The sequence below is a fragment of the Helobdella robusta genome, assembly GCF_000326865.2.
Source record: "Helobdella robusta unplaced genomic scaffold HELROscaffold_8, whole genome shotgun sequence".
Classification (NCBI taxonomy): domain Eukaryota; kingdom Metazoa; phylum Annelida; class Clitellata; order Rhynchobdellida; family Glossiphoniidae; genus Helobdella; species Helobdella robusta.
The window spans coordinates 2,933,301-2,952,302 of NW_008705459.1; the positions used below are offsets into that span (position 1 = coordinate 2,933,301).

General features: G+C 37.3%; 1 protein-coding gene across 1 annotated transcript; it reads left to right on the forward strand.

Moving 5' to 3' along the window:
- Positions 1-718: 718 nt before the first annotated feature.
- Positions 719-17,277, forward strand: HELRODRAFT_165611 (hypothetical protein; the record flags this gene model as incomplete). The annotated part of the gene is made up of 34 exons (XM_009032147.1): positions 719-755; positions 1,255-1,256; positions 1,875-1,996; positions 2,266-2,476; positions 3,905-4,135; positions 4,560-4,756; positions 4,844-5,050; positions 5,120-5,298; positions 6,084-6,251; positions 6,942-7,109; positions 7,343-7,488; positions 7,875-8,194; positions 8,415-8,602; positions 8,823-8,993; positions 9,279-9,401; positions 9,732-9,878; positions 10,460-10,787; positions 10,956-11,022; positions 11,257-11,384; positions 11,567-11,736; positions 12,093-12,197; positions 12,510-12,671; positions 12,944-13,050; positions 13,302-13,464; positions 13,731-13,877; positions 14,193-14,302; positions 14,424-14,643; positions 14,828-15,006; positions 15,162-15,341; positions 15,634-15,735; positions 15,886-16,123; positions 16,313-16,491; positions 16,593-16,874; positions 17,086-17,277. 34 exons carry the CDS (start codon positions 719-721, stop codon positions 17,275-17,277), a joined length of 5,676 nt encoding a protein of 1,891 aa, XP_009030395.1.
- Between the last annotated feature and the right edge of the window lie 1,725 nt (positions 17,278-19,002).

Below are 19,002 nucleotides of genomic sequence, written 5' to 3' on the forward strand. Positions count from 1 at the left end.
GAATGTGTGTACAACACTGCACGTGTTTGAGTATGATGGCGATTGTAGCTGCGATGATGATAACACGTTGATCACCATTGATGATGATTACAAACGATGATGACGATGTTGATGATGACATGAACTATGAACAATTACTATTTGATATTGTTTTCGGCCAGTAAATATTACTCTGGTGTAAAGTCATCATCATCATCATGAATAAAATGATGATGATGATGAGTAAAAATAATAAAAATAATAGCATTAAACGCAATGATGATTGTTGGTAACGATGACAATGATGATAATGGTGATGATAATGGCTATGGTAATGATGATGATAGCGACGTTCGATCAGCCATACCTGTTATATTAGCATTGCAACAGATGCTATGTACATATATGCTGAATCATCGTCATCATCATCGTCGTCGTCGTCTTAATCATCATCGTCGTCGTCTTAATCATCATCATCGTCGTCGTCATCATCATCTTCATCGTCATCATCATCTTCATCGTCATCATCGTAGAGGACATCATCACTTTTGTTATCATCTTCCTCTTCTTCTTCATAGAGGTTTGTACGTATAATCTCATCATAGGTATGATTAATATTCCCCGGAAAGTTTGTTCGTTGCTCAGGGTAGCAACAATACTGGATAGCGACACGTCTTACGATGACTACATGAAGCTGCAACAACGAAATGTACAAGCATACACTGAAGCGACGACGACAATGGCGACAGATTACAACAACACACAACAACAACAACGTCAGTAAGAACACTATTAACAACAATAGCAACGACAAGTATGTGATAATAACAGAGATATTAAATATGTTAAAAAAAGACGTTTGTATGTGAATAACAACAACAACTAAAGTTTGATAACAACTCTAACACATTTTATACCAACGACACAGCAATAACAATAACAGAAACTACAACAGCAATAACAACAACATGTGTTTTATGTAGGAATATGAATAGATAGCTTTTTAACTTGCTAACGCGATAAACATTATCCATTTTATTTTCATGATATTAACCGATACTTCAGCGTGTAATAGTTGATACTGTATCATAAAAAGTATTTCCCTTGCTCACTCAGGTTAACAATTTTTTTTCCTAAAATTAAAAAATTCATGAACCTATTTTTAATTGTTTCAATTTAAAATAATTTAAAATGCACGCGTTTGAAACGATTTTACGATTACATTTACACAATTATTTACTGAAATATTTTGCTTTGAAATAATTTGACACTCAGAGGTTGGTCTTGGAAAATTTTCATTTGTCTCTATGTTAAAACGTGAAATAGTTTTTTTTAAACCATGTTAACACGTTCAATTACGTTGTAAATACTATATATGATATAAAAGTGATGTTTATTAATAATTTTACATGTCTATGGTGATAATATTTCCAGATTATTAACTCAAAATTAGAACAGTTAACAAGTCTAAATGATTTAAAAAAGAGAGATAAATTTATTTTCTAAAACGTTCAAAATTAGCGGAGAAACATTTTCAAGGGATAACTACCTTCTAAAACATCTAAAAAGCAACAATAACAACATCATCTGCAGTAGCAAACATTGCAACAACAATTATAACAACAACTACACATATTACCACAACAACAACAGCAAAAAGAGTAATAGTATCGTCTCGGAATACCTCGAATCACATCATCAACATCATCCGAACAGTCAAATAACAATAACAACAATCACGTCAACAACAATATTTCAGCAATAATACCATCACAGCAACAAAAACAACATCATAGCAACAACAACATTGCAACATCACAACAACAACAACATTTCAACAACAACAACATTTCAACAACAAAAACAACAACATCACAACAACAACAACACAACAGCAACAACATCCCAACAACTACACCATCAATATTACAACAAAAACAACACACTGGCTAGAGGAAGAACAACGGAAATGGATACCACAAACAAAAACCGTTACCGCAAATCACTGGGTGCCAACGTAAGAACGGCATCATCATCATCGTCATCAACAACAACAACAACAACAACATTATCATCGTCATTATTATCATCACACTGGTTGTCATCATCATCGTCAGGAAAGTTTTTTAATAAATTATTGGCAACGACGTTTCAACAACTGCATCTACCATCATCATCGTCATCATCATCGTCATCATCATCATTATCACTATCATTACCACCATCGCCATCATCATCATCATTGATATCATCATCGTCGTCATCGTTACGATCATTAACACAAAGTCATCATCGACTGACGTCACTTCACTCACCTCATCACTTCATCACAATCTCTCTCCTCCTCTTCTTCATTTCTCCACATCTCTCAATCGTAGTGGAGGCCTTTGAAAATGTCTGTCAGGCGCAGACAGGCCCCGGCCCCAATGACTTCACTTACTCCGTCTGCCAGGGTGACCCGCTGAAGATTTTGAGGAGCAACGCTTCCTACAGCAACGTCACCATCGACCCTCCCACCATGACCTGTGGTTCTACCGGAAAGCAGGAATCTATTTGTCAGGTTGGTTTGGTTGTCAGGTTGATTGATTAGTTGGTTGGTTGGTTGATTAGTTGGTTGGTGGATTGATTAGTTAGTTGATTGGTTGATTAGCTGGTTGGTGGATTGGTTAGTTGGTTGGTGGATTGATTAGTTGGTTGATGGATTAATTAGTTAGTTGTTTGATTGATTAGTTGGTTGATTGATTAGTTGGTTGGTTGATTGATTATTTGGTTGGTTGATTGATTATTTGGTTGGTTGATTGATTAGTTGGTTGGTTGATTGATTAGATGGTTGCTTGATTGATTAGCTGGTTGGTTAATTAATTGATTAGTTAACTGGTTGGTGGATTGATTAATTGATTGGTTGGTTGGCTGATTGATTAATCATTTGATGGTTTTATGAATGATGTCCATGATAAGTGGCACGCATATGCATAGTCAGGCAATTTTGGGCTCGGTTAAAAGGCTGTAATGTTTACTGTGGAATTGGTTTCAGTAGCTCGGCTAATTTATTATAATTCATGGTCGGATTTGCATGGTTGCTTGGGGAAGTGAATGAATGGATGAATGAATAAATGAACGAACAAATGAATGAATGAATGAATAAGTGAAAAAATAATAAGCACAACATGTGACGCGTAGGTTAATTGATATGGTAGTTAGTGAGTTATTTGGAAAATTTTAAGGCTAAAATATGTAACTATTAATGTATTGATAAGTTAATGAAGTGTTAGCGGATTAATAAGTTGTTATCTTGCTTGATCAATTATTTTTGTGTGCAACTTAATGTTATAAACAAACGAATAAATTAATAAATTAATAACTAAATAACTAAACAAATAACTAACTAACTAAATAAATAAATAAATAAATAAATAAAAGAATGAATGAATGAATGAATGAATAAATAAAAGAAAATTGATGATGGTTGACGCGTGCCAAACAGTTGCTGCTTGATTTTTATAAACGCCGATGCCTATATATCAGGTGATAACATATTTACAAATTGATCACTACAGTGATGAGGACGATGAAGATGATGATGACGATGATGAAGATGATGATGACGATGAAGATGATGACGATGATGATGAAGATGAGGATGATGAAATCAAATCAATAGCGGTGACTAACACGATGATGATGATGACAACATCTGCAACGATAATGTCACAAACGCGATTATATTATTGACTGATTGTAAAAATTACAACCGCAAAAATTTTAAATTCAAATATTTACTCAATAGAAATTTCATCAACTGAAAATAAAAAAAACAGTCTTAATAATTAGATTTTTTTTTCAAGGATTTTCTATGAAATATTTGAAAACAAATGAGAAAAAATTGAAAAATTTCACTAACGAACCCAACCGCCGACCGATGCAGACCTCCCCGAGAAGATGCTTCACGTGCACGGCCAACCAGTTTCCCATCTCCTACATGACTGACGTCATCCCTAACACTGACGGCCAGCCGAACTACAACACGAGTTGGCAGTCCCTCACCTGGCTAACGTTCGGTCGGCGACCCCAGGCCAGTATTTTAATATCGGCCGGGAGGAGATTTGTCTTGCAGGACGATCTGAAGTTCACTTTTGCGTCTCAGAGGCCGAAGCAGGTTTCACTCAATTTCAGTCTATTTTATTTTATTTGTTTTTGTTACGTTGGCGTTGAGATGTGGCTCGCATAGATGCACAATTGCTTCGACTGTCACGCTCTTTCTAATGGAAAATTTACTACTTCTATTAAACTCTCAACATCGTTCGTGACGATGTAATCAATTTCTGAATAATATTAATTTCATGAACGAGCACATTTAGAATGAATGATTCAAGTTATCATACAACACGAGGACAGTAGATATTCCAACATCGCACATAAGCACAAATACTCACTACAATGCTTAAACACATAAATGTTCAAAAATAAATTAATTGATTAAAAATATACACTCTAACACACAAAACTATACACGTACACACACACACGTTCACGCAAAAACACGTACACACACACACGTACACACACGCACACACGCACAGGCTATCTTAGAAAAGTCGGTTGACTACGGCGTGACGTGGCAAACTCTGCAGATCTACAACATCAGCTGCGCCAGTGTTTACAACGCAGCCATCAAGCAGAGCATAGTGGCTCCTGATGACGTCATGTGCAGTGAGGAGTACAGTTCGGAGTGGCCGAGTACTGGAGGGGAGGTCAAATTTGAGGTGAACAGGGACAGGTCAGTTGCAGCAAACATGCAAACAACTCTAGAACATGCAAACAGTAACACGAATGACCACACACCACACATTCACTTCGCACTCAGACTGCAGATGTACTTAGGAAGCATGTTCAACAACTTCGAAGCTCTCTACAATGCCTACCAAGATACAAATCTCCTAGAATTCCTCACCTTCACCGACCTCAAACTGAATCTCATCTACCCTGGCACTGACGGTGGAGAGTTCAGTGGCAGACAGAATGATCTATTGGGATATTCATATGCTATCTCTAATATTTATTTAGTGGCTGGGTTCGTAATTCATTAAAAATGTTTTGATTAGCGTTTACTCAATGTTTATTGCCGCCACCAACGCCTTAGATGCGACTGCAACCGCCACGCGAAGTTCTGCGTGCCACAGAACGGCAGAATGGTATGCGTGTGTGAACACAACACGGCGGGTGAGAATTGTGAAAAATGTCTGCCCCTCTATAACAACAGACTTTGGGCCCTTGGATCATTCAAACCACCCTTGAATGGGACTGCCAACGAATGTCAGAGTAAGTGGTGTGTGGTCATTTTGCTGTTGTCAGGTCTTTTACTATGGTATCGTCTAAACTGTTGTTTTTGTGTTGGAGTTTGTATCACATTTTTCGTCTCTTTTTTGATTTGGGTTTGTTTCTTTAATGATCAACCACCGTCATAACAATTACACTTACCGTCTTGAAACGTTCTAATCGATGGAATGTTTCAATTAACGTCTGTTTCTTCCCGGTTAAAATCTATCACGTTTTGTTTCATTGTAATATTTTTTTAGTTGATATTAATTTATAAATTATAATAATTTAATGTCAGTTCAATTTTCAATTTTATTATACAAAATAAAGAATAAGTGAAATTAAACTAAATGATTTGTACTCTAGTAAAATTTGTCGAAAAGTTTGATAATGTAGACAAACCCATGATGAATATACATAGGATAAATATAGACTGTCGAGTTGAAAGATTAATAAGTTAGACCAGTACAAATGTTAAGTATTCGAGTAAGTAAATACTCGATACTGTGTACCGGCGATCAATTAATCGATTGCCCGGCATTCGTTTGTTTGATGTTCGTTCGATGAGTGCACTCCCAATGTTTTTATCAGTCGGTGTGGTGTTATTGACGAACATATGTTCACATCATTGCAAACATCATCATAATCATCATCATCGTCATTATCATCATCATCGTCATTATAACGTTCGATAGCACAGCCATCGGTTTTCATATTAATTTCATCATCACTTTCATCATTTTCACTATCATCGTCATCACTACCACTACCATCACCACTACCATCAGAATGCGAGTGTCATGGCAGGGCAGTTGAATGTTTGTACGACCCTGGGAAGGGCAGAGGGGTATGCATCAACTGCGCCAACAACACCATGGGCGATAATTGCGCCGAATGTATGAATGGCTATTTCATCAACTCCTCCATCTCCATTGATGACCCTGGCGTTTGTAATAGTTAGTTTGTTTGTGACCGTTACAGTACATGTATATATGTTATTTACATTGTTACGGCACTTGTAGATTTCCGTTACGATGAAGTTACATGCAATTTTTACCTGGGTGTGTGTTGTGTATGTTGGTGTATTTGTATTGATATGTTTGTATCTATCTATGTGTTGGTGTGTATGTATTGATATATTTGTATGTATATTATATGTCGTATTATATATTACTTTTTTGTATTTATATACAAATAATACATTAAACTGTATGCGTGTATACATGTATGCATTGTATAAAAATTTTATGGCTTTGTTTATCGTAGCATTTATTGTAAGAATGTTACATCGATGAGAAAAAAATCATTTACTATGATGTAAGAAAATCAATGTTTTAAAAATAAAATGCCACGCCGTCCTCATCATCATCGCCATTGCCACATCATCATCATCATCATCATCTTCATCATCATCATCATCATCATCATCATCATCACCACCATCATCTTTTTCTTCATCTTCTTCACCGTCATCCCCAACAGCGTCATCATCATCGTCATCGGCACCACCATCATTACATCCTCATCATCGTCATCATCCTCATTTTCCTCATCACATCATCATCGCCAGCACAGCATCCTCCTCATCATCTTTACCACCATCACCATCTTCACTCACAAACAAACGACCACTACCGCAAATTCAGAGTGCGACTGCGAGCCACACGGCATGGAGTCCAGCACGGAAATGAATTGTAGCTACGGGACCGGTCAGTGCCAGTGCAAGAAAGGGGTCACGGGCCTCAGGTGCGATTCTTGTTACTCGGGCACCTACGGACTCCTAAGTAACGACGCCACCATTGGCACGTGTAAACGTTAGTCAAGCCAGATTGCGTTTTGGGGTTGCTGTTGTTGTTTCAAGTATTTTTTTTGTTTACTTGTGGCTGTTTGTGGTTTTGTGTGTGAACGTAACACACACACACACACACACCACACACACACTCATAAAAATACACTCAGACACACACTCCTGCTGGCCACACGACACACACTCCTGCTGGCCACACATACACAAAAACACACACACAAACACAAACACACCAAACAGAGTGTAGTTGCAACGTTCAGTGGACGATAAACGGTCGAAATGATTGTGACCAGCTAACCGGACAGTGTCCGTGTGTGACGGGTGTGGGGACGAGAGACTGCTCCATATGCAGTGACGGATATTTCAAGAATGCCACCAACAATAATGTTAGCCCCTCCGTCTTTATCACTGCTAGCTATGGCGGCGTGATGGTCTAATGGTTAAGGTCGCCTGGTGCTGTTTTGCAGTAACCGGGTTCGAATATGACATAAAAGATCCCAGCCTATCAATGTGCTTTGTGTGTGATGCTTCGTTTAGCATGTATTCATATACGATGTTTATGCGCTTTGTTGAATCCTCTGAACTTTGGAAAAGTGTAATTGACCTTTAACCTTTTTAACCTTTATGATGAGACTATAAAGAAAATGTCTGCAGTCTTAAGATTATGATGATAAGTTGTAAAAACTTTAGTAACTTCATTGTATAGCTGCAAACAATGGTTACATTGTTACTACCGAAACAACGGGACTAACGAAACCATCCTCCGAAACAGAAATGCGACCCATGTCAGTGCAACTACGGAGGTGCAGTCAACCAGACGTGCAACAAACTGACCAGCGATTGCACGTGTCGACCGAACATCATCAGCGGTTCTTGTCGAGTTGCTAAACCGGATTTCTACGTACCGGCCCCGGATTACATCAATCTGAAACCGACTCCAGGATCGACGAGTACTTGCACGAATACCACCAGCGTTGATAAACCGATAGATGAACCGTTTACGGAGAGATGGTACTTTAGCTGTTTTTTCGGTCAGAAAGTAAATTTTGTTGACGTGCTCAGTAGGGTTCGCAGGCAAGGAAATATTATCCAGTCAGTTGAACTTTTTAAATGTTGGATTAACGTTAAAATAATAATTTGTCAAGCTGTTCATTTAAATTTTTTAAGATGTATCTTCATTAATTTTTATTTTAAAATTAATTTAATTAATTTATCATATAACTATTAGATATTTTATTTAATAGTTAATATTCTTATTTCGAATGTTATTTAATTATTTCATCATAATCATTTCAATAACTGGATGAAACAGATCCTACGTACCAAGCGTGCGGTACGCAATTAGGGATGTGTACTCGATACCAGGTGCCACGCTGACGATCACCAATACCGGACCGAATATTAATTTCGATCCAACCCTCTACCCTCCCTCCAACGGATCCGCTTCCGATTGCATCCAAGGAAGTACTCAAGTCTTCACCATCTTCAATCTACCTCCCGGTTGGTTGCGGTTGTATTGTCGTGGTGATGTCGAAGATGACGATGACGATTACAATTTTCAAAATGTATCTACTTAATTTAACCTTCAATTTGTTTTGTTTCTCATTTGAAGCGATCACTAAAACTTTCATCACTACCTTGAAATAATCACCAACACAACCGTAATCATAATCATCATCGCCACCATCATCATCTCCACCATCATCATCGTCGTCACCAGGTTTTGGACAAGCATGGTGGAACGACACAGCCAAAGCCCTTTTAAACGCTCGTTGCAAATATGATGCAGAGTTCAAGGTCACAGATGCGGTCAACTTCAGCAGCCCACTCCTCTTTGATTCCTTGGTCCTCGTTCCAGATCCTGACGCCAGCCTCGTCTACACGTCCAATGGTAGCCGTCTAGATTGATGTTAACGGAAAAATAATTTTATTTCGTCTTTATAACCGTTGTCGTTCTATTTTAGGTTGAAGTTTTTGTGTTGAAGTTTTTAAATTCTTGTGGATATGAAATTATTTATGTTAAAACGTTGAAACAAACAAGTGTATAATTTTTCACTTATACTTCTCTTTATCTTTAACCCAACCATCCTCATTCTCGCTTGCATCATCACCACCACCATCATCTTCATCATTTTCCACCACATCATCTCCGTCATCTCCACCCCAAAACTTCCAGTGGAGAAACAGGAAATATATGACCAGTGCATCTTTGGCCTCATTCAAATGTACAGCAACGTGCGTAATAGGTGCTTGGAGTACTACTTTACTCTCATGGCCGAACAGACTGCTGAAGCTTACGGTGATGATGTGATGTGGTGGTGTGGTTATGTGATGGGATGCGGTGTAATGTGGTGTGGTGTGGCGATGGGAAGTGATGTGGTGGTGGTGGTGTCATTCTGCGATGTTGTGACTGGATGATGTAGCAAATGATTATGTAACAGTTGTTGTGATAGCCACTTTTTGAATGACATCAAATAATGATATCATGGCAGTATCACATTCACGTCATTATTATCTTCATCGTCACCATCATCTCCATCATCTTCAACACTATCCCAGTCACAATCATCTTCATCATCTCTGTCACAATCATCCTCTTCATCACACTACCATCAAACCACCAACACAGCGTGCAATTGTGATTCAGTGGGCACCGTTCCAGGTAGTGTGTGCAGTTACGTCAGTGGTCAGTGCCAGTGCAAGCTGAACGTTGGAGGAAGGAGGTGTGAGTACTGCCTGCGAGGTACCTTTGCATTCTCTGACACTGGATGCCAAAGTATGTGTTGGTCGTAACAATTAGGACGATAGTCTGTCTTTTGCTCTGATTTTTATTTAGTTGTGTCTGTTGTATTATGTTTGTTGTATTGTATTGTACGTATGTTGTTTGTTGTATTGTACGTATGTTGTTTGTTGTATTGTACGTATGTTGCTTGTTGTATTGCATGTATGCTGTTTGTTGTATTGTATGTATGTTGTTTGTGGTTTTGTATGAATGTTGATTGTTGTATTGTATTTATGTTGTTTGTGGTTTTGTATGAATGTTGTTTGTTGTATTGTATGTATGTTAGTTTGCTGTATTTTATGTATGTATGTTGGTTCGTTGTATTGTATGTATGTTAGTTTGCTGTATTTTATGTATGTATGTTGGTTCGTTGTATTGTATGTACGTTGTTTGTTGTTTTGTGTTTCGTTGGCTTGCTGTATGCATTGCCTGCAAACTGTCGTTGTGCTTTTGACATTGTTTTTAAATTTCATTTGCATTTTCTTTAGCATGTTCACAATCCCCATCTTCAACTTAATCACCAGCATATTCATCACCAGCATATTCATCACCACTACCTCAACTACCAACACCAGACTGCAGCTGCGACATGAACGGCTCCTTCCACTCCGTATGCGACTACACGAGCGGCCAGTGTCCATGTCGACCGAATGTCGCCACGTACGGTCAAATCACAACCATGGGCGCTCCGTCCGAGCGTTACTGCCGATTCTGCCTCGCCAACTTTTTTGGCTTACCTTCGGGTCAGGGTTGTCAGCCCTGCAACTGCCACTCCAACGGAAGTGCGTCACAACAATGTGACGTCATCACGGGTGCCTGCCCTTGCAAGGACACGTTCGGAGGGCAGAAGTGCGATCAGTGCAGAAATGGATTCTACGGGTTCAATGCTACTGCTGGATGCACGTTCGCTCAGTTTTTGTTTTCACTGCTGATTAAATAGCTTCTGATGTTATTATCTAATTTAAAAATTAGCATTTATAAACTACTAACCACCCAATCAACTGATCAATCAACCAACCAATCGATCGACAGGGTGTGTGGTTGCGACATGCGGGGCTCAATGAATGGCAGTTGTGATTTGTCGGGCAATTGCTACTGCAAGCCCAACGTGGGAGGAGCCAAGTGCAACCAGTGCAAGGTTGGTTCAGTAGATTAGTAATGAATGAATGATGATGATGGTGATGACGCCAGAGATGACAAAACGAAACTTATTTTTACTGAACAAGTGATGATGAAGTTGATGGTAGCATTTGGTTCATATCAAAATGATGATTGTATTAATATAATAACAATAGCCTTGCATTACATCAGCAGTAAATTGGATATTAATGAAGTTTACGATGGTGATTTAACCATTTAAATGCTACAATAGCCAGGAATGTACAACCTGGATGCGACAAATGCAGACGGTTGTCAGCCATGTTACTGCTCCTCATCCGCATCTTCACCGCCACCCGTCTGCACGTCTGCAGTTGGATTCAAGATGACCACCATTCAAAAGTTCGTACCTTCATCATCATCCTGATCACCATAACCACCACCACCATCATCATCATCATCATCATCACCACCACCACCTCCACCATCATCATCATCATCATCACCACCACCACCTCCACCATCATCATCAGGATCACCAAGACCACCACCACCACTATCATCATCATCATCATCACCACCAGTGATACAGGCTGGGAAGTACAAAACCCCTTCTTCCTCTTCCACCTTTCCAGCCCTCCCCCCTACCTCGGCTACCGAGTCTCCTCCTACAATCAGTTCATCCAGTTCACCATGCTCTCCAACACTACGTTCAATTCTGGGAAAGTTCAACTGGTCATCTTAGTGGCTGGAGGTTTGTGGTGATGATGATGATGATGTTTTTGATGATAATGATACTGTAATGTTAATGATAAAAACGATAGATGTGAAAATGATGATTGGGAGAAGTTGAACGATGATTTATTTAACGTATCGGTGCTTGCAACACGTTACATCTTCATCGATTTCATTGTCTTCGTCGTCTTTATCATTTTCATCGTCTTCATCATCTTCATCGTCTTCATCATCTTCATTTTCTTCATTATTTTTATCGTCTTCATCGTTTTTATCATTTTCATAGTTGAAATAGATATAAACAGCAGAAAGAAAGCAAAAATTATATTACCATCATTAAAATTAATGCTATTTTTTTTTATAAATTTTTTACAGATGGCAGGAGAATTTCCTACCAGCCAGACAACGTGGCCTTCCTTCAGAACCAGCCAAACCTTCTTCGTGTTCAGTTGAATGAGAAGTTTTGGGTTGATAGCGCCAGTCCAACTAAACCGCTCACCTCATTTGATGTGTATAGTGAGTCGGCTTGAATGATTAATTTATTGGTTGGTCGACTAATCGATAGATTGGCTTACTGACTGACTGATTGACTGGCTGGCTAGTTGATTGGTTGATCGAATGACTTATTACATTATCTTTGATTATATATTTATATATTTGTGAATACAATTTTTTCTATCTTTATTTCAATGGGCTGTCGTTTTTTATAGCACCGTGTGTTACCACTATCACGATTATCACCATTTTCTTCACCCTCCTACCCACCACCATCTTTCTCACCCATTCCGCCAGGAACACTTTCTTCCTTATCCCAGCTCCTCATCCAGACATATTTCCTGGAAAGATATCAGGTGACGTTGTCTCAGGTCATAATGACGTCATCTGCTCCAATCGACTGGCCGTACATTGCTATCAATTACGTTGAACAGTGCACGTGTAGCAATAACATGGAAGGTGATGACGACGACGACGATGATGATGATGTTTTGGTTGATTGATGATGTTTTATTAAAAATTTGAGCCGTGAAAATTAGAAATTGTTTGGCTCTTTTGTAATCAGTAAACTTTCTTTTACCAACAGAGTTATTCAGAACATCATCATTCTCACCCCCAACTTTATTTTGATTTTCATTCTTACCATCAAATAATCATCATTTTCATCGACTTCATCGTCTTTATCATCCTCATCGTCCTCATCATCTCCATTATCTCCTTTCATTAACCAGGATTATCATGTGAGAGGTGCAAGAAAGGATTCAAACGTGCGGTCGTGAACGACACCACAAGCGCCTGCATCGACTGCCAGTGTGAAGGAATGACTGCAGACACTCAAGTAACTATAATATTTTTTTCAACAATTCTCTCCTTAATATTTTTCAAAATTTTTTACAAGGAACCTGATTCAACGCATCACATACGCTGCCTGCGATAGACAGGGATCTCCCTGCATTCGAACCCGGTCAGAGCAGCAAAAGTATCAGACATCTTAACCACTACACCATCAACATTACAAATACTTCAAATATACAAGATGTGATGTTATTGATTGTACTGGCTAAAATGCAGTTACGAATTTATCTGCAGGTGTGTGATGAAATGGTGGGCAGATGTTTGAATTGTCCAGCGGGCAGAGTGGGCGACAGGTGTGACAAGTGCGCGCCAAACGTTGACGAATCATTGGTGGGGGCAGAAAAGTGTAGCAAGTGCAAGAAGGGGTATTGGGGCATTTCTAGTGCTGGCTGCGTGCGTCAGTATTGCTGTTGTTGTTGTTGTCTTTAAGATTTATCACGTTTTTGTCATTCATTTTTACGTGTGTAGAATATTGAACGTTATTTTAAGATCGTTAACACTCAATTAACATTATTAACTTTGTTATAGTTACCTTCATTAATTGTAATGTTACAATTAATTAATTAATTAATTAACAAGCATCGTTGTTATTACCATCATTACAATGACAATGACTTCATCATCATCACCATCATCATCGTTGTCGTCATCATCGTTGAACAGCCTGCCAGTGCAATGCTGTGGGCTCGCAGGACACAACGACATGCAACATGACGTCAGGCCAGTGTACGTGTCAGCCCAATGTCGCCGGCGTCAGTTGCGATCGATGCTCTGATGGGTACACCAATTTCACTGTTGCCGGTTGCTCCAGTTAGTCGGTTGATTCATTACTTGACTGATTGAATGATTGACTGTAATTGTGTGGATATTTTTTAGCAACAGTGTATTTAGGCAGGCACGAGCCTGCCGCATGCGAATGTAATATTCGCACACAACGTTACATACCAACGTTTAAACATCTCACACACAATCACACACACAAAATTACACTCAAACATTTGTTCAAGCTTTCACACACACATACAAACAACACACACACATACATGCACACACACACACATGTGTAAACAGCTTGTGGTCGATGTTACGGCCTAGTAGTAGATCAGATAAACAAAATCATCAAAGTGTCTAGCGACCAAACTTCCCAGATCAACGGAATTTCCAATGCAACTTTGTTCGCTTTTGCTAACAGGCTGGTGAAGGCAGAAGCTGATTCTAAGTATTTGAAAACCATAGTGAGTGATTCAATAGGATCTAAAAGTTTAACTACATTTTATTTTAATAATTAAGTATTCATCCCTCAAAATTATAATTTGTTTCCATATTGTATCGACTTAATTTGTTGTCGGTAATCAGGTGGCGGACTTGAACACAAGCCTGCCTTCCTACTCCGACTACATAGAAGAACTAGATGTCATCTACCAAATATTTGATGCCAGTTTGGACACTGTCCTCAGAGTGCTGAGTGACGCAATCGCAAAGTTGCTGGACTCCATAAAAACCAACCAGGCACACGCGCGGACGTTCGCCAATGAAGCTTCACTGAAGCTGCTGCAACTTTCAAAATCATTTCCAGGTGAGTGATTCATCACGTTGGAAAAACATTACAATGATTATATATTCAATGGTAATTTGTAATTATATATATTATTACAAATATTGCCATTTTTATCATAAAAACTCTTAAAAATATTTTCATCAGAAATCTTCAACATTAGAATCTCTTCAAATCACCATCTTCATCACCAACACCATCACAGCTTACCTGTTGAAAACAAGCCAACTGAGCAATTTGTCTGACTCCTTGAATCAGATGAATCAGCAGTTCTCTGGAGTTTCATCACCGATCAGCAACAGTTTCGCCGTCCTCAACAACAGCGTCATTACATTGGAATCGAACTCCAACATTTTAAACTCCAACGTCATTAACTTATCCACGGTATTTTAACAATTAATTACGTTTAAACATAGATTTTTAAATTAATGTCATAAAGTAAAATTGAACATATTATTTCAGTTGTGCCTTCGTATTAATTATTTTTTTGTATTTTCCAATTAATACACTTGTTTCATTTGTATTTTCCACCCAATGAGAATCTGACGCAGCAAATAATGACGAAGAACACGAGCCTCGTGAACGATCTAAACAACACAATAGAGAAAGAAATTGCATCGTTGAACGTTTCATCGGCCAGCCTGAAACTGGGGACAGCAGGCATCAAACTGACCGCCTTCAACCAACTGACGTTCAACAGTACCGTCATCTATAATATGGTCGGTGAGAGTTTCTTTAAGCGTTTTCTTGCCAATATTATCGAATGGGTAATATTCAAAAAAAATATTTTTTTGCATTGTTTACGTTTTCATTGCTAATACCACCACCAACATAAAAAAACCACACCCATTGTCGAACACACACACACACACCACACACACACACACACACACTCTCACACACACTCTACACAACCACACACACACACAGATATACAGACATACTTTTACACGTCTATAAAGAGAAACACACACAAACCCACCAACATCGTCATCAACATCTTGCTTGCAGATTCGTAACGTGAACTTCACTGGAGATGACGTCATAAATGTATTAGCTCTGGACGACAGGTTCACCGCCCTGCAGAACAACGCTCTGGATCTCGACACGAGAGTCAGTTTCATTCTTACTATTTCATACATTTTTCTGTTTTCTCACAATTTTTTTTTCATTTTTTAACTATATTTTTGAATCTTTTAGTTTTCACAGTTCAGTGCATCTGTCAGCTGTTCTATTAAACGCATACAAACACAAACAATGCAGGTCAAAACAGCAAGCAACCAGACTGCCCCGTTGGAAAATGAAATTCAAAACTACACCCAACTGACCACAGACCTCCTGACACGTGCCAACGTCTATCTGTCTCAAGCAGCCACCGTCAATGGCAGAGTGACCACAGCCAGCGCGAAGGCAGACCAGGCTCTCAACCAATCCATAACGGTCACCAACAATGCAGCTAACATGGCTGACGTCATGAAGAACTTCAACGACAAAGCCAACGGTAGGTCTTACTATTGTGAAAATATGCCCTAATTATTTTTATTTTTAAACGAGACAAAAAACAACTTTATTGAATTTCATTACAAAAAGGAATAGACAAATTTTATCATAAGTTAAGCTTCTAAATAAAATTTTTACATCGATGTTAGATTTTTCAAACTCCTACCATCCAAAAACTTTTAACATCCAGCTCTGATTGCACAGTCGTCAGGCATCATTCAAACAGCCAACAACAACATCAACATGATCACATCGGCGAGCACGACTGCACTGGCGATCATAACCGCAGTCGACCCTCTGCTGCAACAATGCACAGCTGCCTACGGCATCGCTAATTCAACATACGATCGCTGCATGAGTTTCAATGCAGTTCGTATATTTTTGTGGCATTTGTTTGCTTGTTCTTTCGAGTGTTGGGAGTTTTTGTTGTTATATAACATTGCATGAAACAAAAATTCTTAACTTTGTAGACGCTGACTCCAGTTATGACAAAAAGTCGCAACTTAACTGATTCAGTCAACCAGAATCTCAACGACGTTAGCTTCAAAATGTACCAGGCTAGTCGAAACGCTCTCAATTCATACAGCAATGATATCGACGGATACAGCACAAAAGCTAGCGACTTGGATAACGCTGCGGCTAAAGTGCGCAGTTTGGCGAACGCAGTGGGAAACAACATCACAGATACTACGAAAGTTCTCAGTAACTTGAATACTCGACTGGATGGAATCAATCCTCCCGCCATTGATATGGTTAGTCGGTTTGATTCATTTCAATCGGTTAACGTTATGCGTGGCTACATCAGTCGTGCCTGAGTCTTTGTGAAGTTTGTAGTTGTTCAAATGTTCATGGACTCAAAAAAATGTGCAAGTTGAATTAAAAAAAATTTTTTTATTTATATCTCGCCATGCCTAGATTCACCGAAAACATCGCATTCAACTCCCGCCACTTTACGTACTGCAGGTGACCGCACTACTGAACGACTGCCGAGCCACGAAAGTGACGTTCGACAGCTACAGCTTGCCAGCTGCCGTGCAGAAACTGCAGAACGATTTCCTGCTAAACAAGCAGTGGTTGGATGACTTGACGAAGAAACGCGATGATCTGTTACTTCAGAAAAACAGAATGAAGGTGGTTATGTCGCAACTATCTTGAGAAAACGTCAGCCAGCTATCAACCAGCTATCTATCCATCTATCAATCATTTGCTAGGATACAAAATATGATATGCAAGCACATGAACGAACGTGTACACTATTCATACTTAACTTAAAAATACAGAGATACAATAGTTAACTGCACGGGATAGGATATGTTTAAATTTATTAATAAATCTTATCTTTCAAGTTTTTTTTTCTACTTTCCATGTTTCTATTAATATATATAATCATATAGCACATGCATACTTTTCAATGATTTTGTCGTAAATTTTTTCTTCTTGTTTAAAAATTAAATACAATTAATTAACCATTATAAATAAACAAGCAGGCGAGTGTTCGTAAAAGCGTGCTAATTGTAAAGCCAAAATTCATTTTCTCCAAAATATTTTTTATTCATCGCAGATAGCAATGGCTGACTCCAAGCATTATTTATTTTCAGATTCAACATTTGAAAATTTATTTTCAGATTTAGCGTTTGTTAATTTATTTTCAGATTTTATAATATTTATAAACTTTTAATGTTTATAAACTTATTCCTTGAACAGTGTATATAGCCATATTTAATTTAATTCAATTCCATTTTTAAACATTTCAATTTAATTAATTCAATTATTTGACGTATTTCCTTATGAATCATTTACAATTAAAACCAATATACTTGTTTTATGTGTTCGAAAAAGTTCTTCAAAAAAAAAAGGTATTTTTATCTATTTATCGTTTAAAATTTAATAAAATATTTCATTCGTAATCAACCAAATAATTAACTAATTAACTGATTAATTAATTGATTGATTGAATGAAAAATAAATAATAATAATTATATTTTAAAAGAATTGAGGAAAAAAATTGCTAGACATAAATTACTTGAAATAATTAATCATAAAAACAATAATAATAATTATTATTATTATTGCAACGACACAAAACCAGCGATTTAACGATTATTTATTCATAAAAGTCAAAAATAAAAAGAATATACAATAATGAAAGGATAAAATAATAATAATAATTATTATTATTATTATAATTATAATAGATCAAATAAATACAATTTTAATGCAAACCATAACTTGAAAAAATCCATGATAAAGGTGATAGTGATATATATATATATATATATATATATATTATATATATATATATGTGTGTGTGTGTTTGTGTTTTAAGTTTATTTATATATATATATATATATATATATATATATATATATATATATATATATATATATACATACATGTGAATGTGACTAAATTGTTATAAATTTATTTCTAAAGAATAATGGCTGGCTTGATTAATTGATTGGTTGATTGATTAATTAACTAACTAACTAACTAACTAATTAATTAATAATAGTAACAATAATAAAATATGGTACACACGTAGAATTTAAATAAATAAATAATAATAATAATAGCAAGAAAAAATAAAAATGGTAAAATCAGCATACGAAATGCACCTTATAGGAAACAATTCCATTGCTGATATGAAGCGAGTACCAATGCTATAACAGTGAACTATTAACAAATTTTCTTCAGTAATAATAATAATAGAAATGATAATAAATAAATAATATTAATAATAAATAAATAAATAAAAATAATAAGGAAAGAGTTTTCAAAAGCCCAGGATTTCTTTAGAAATCATCGCGAAATCAAGAAGTAAGTCAATAATATCATCAATAAAAAACCGAAATAATAATAAGAATAATTATCAACAGTAAT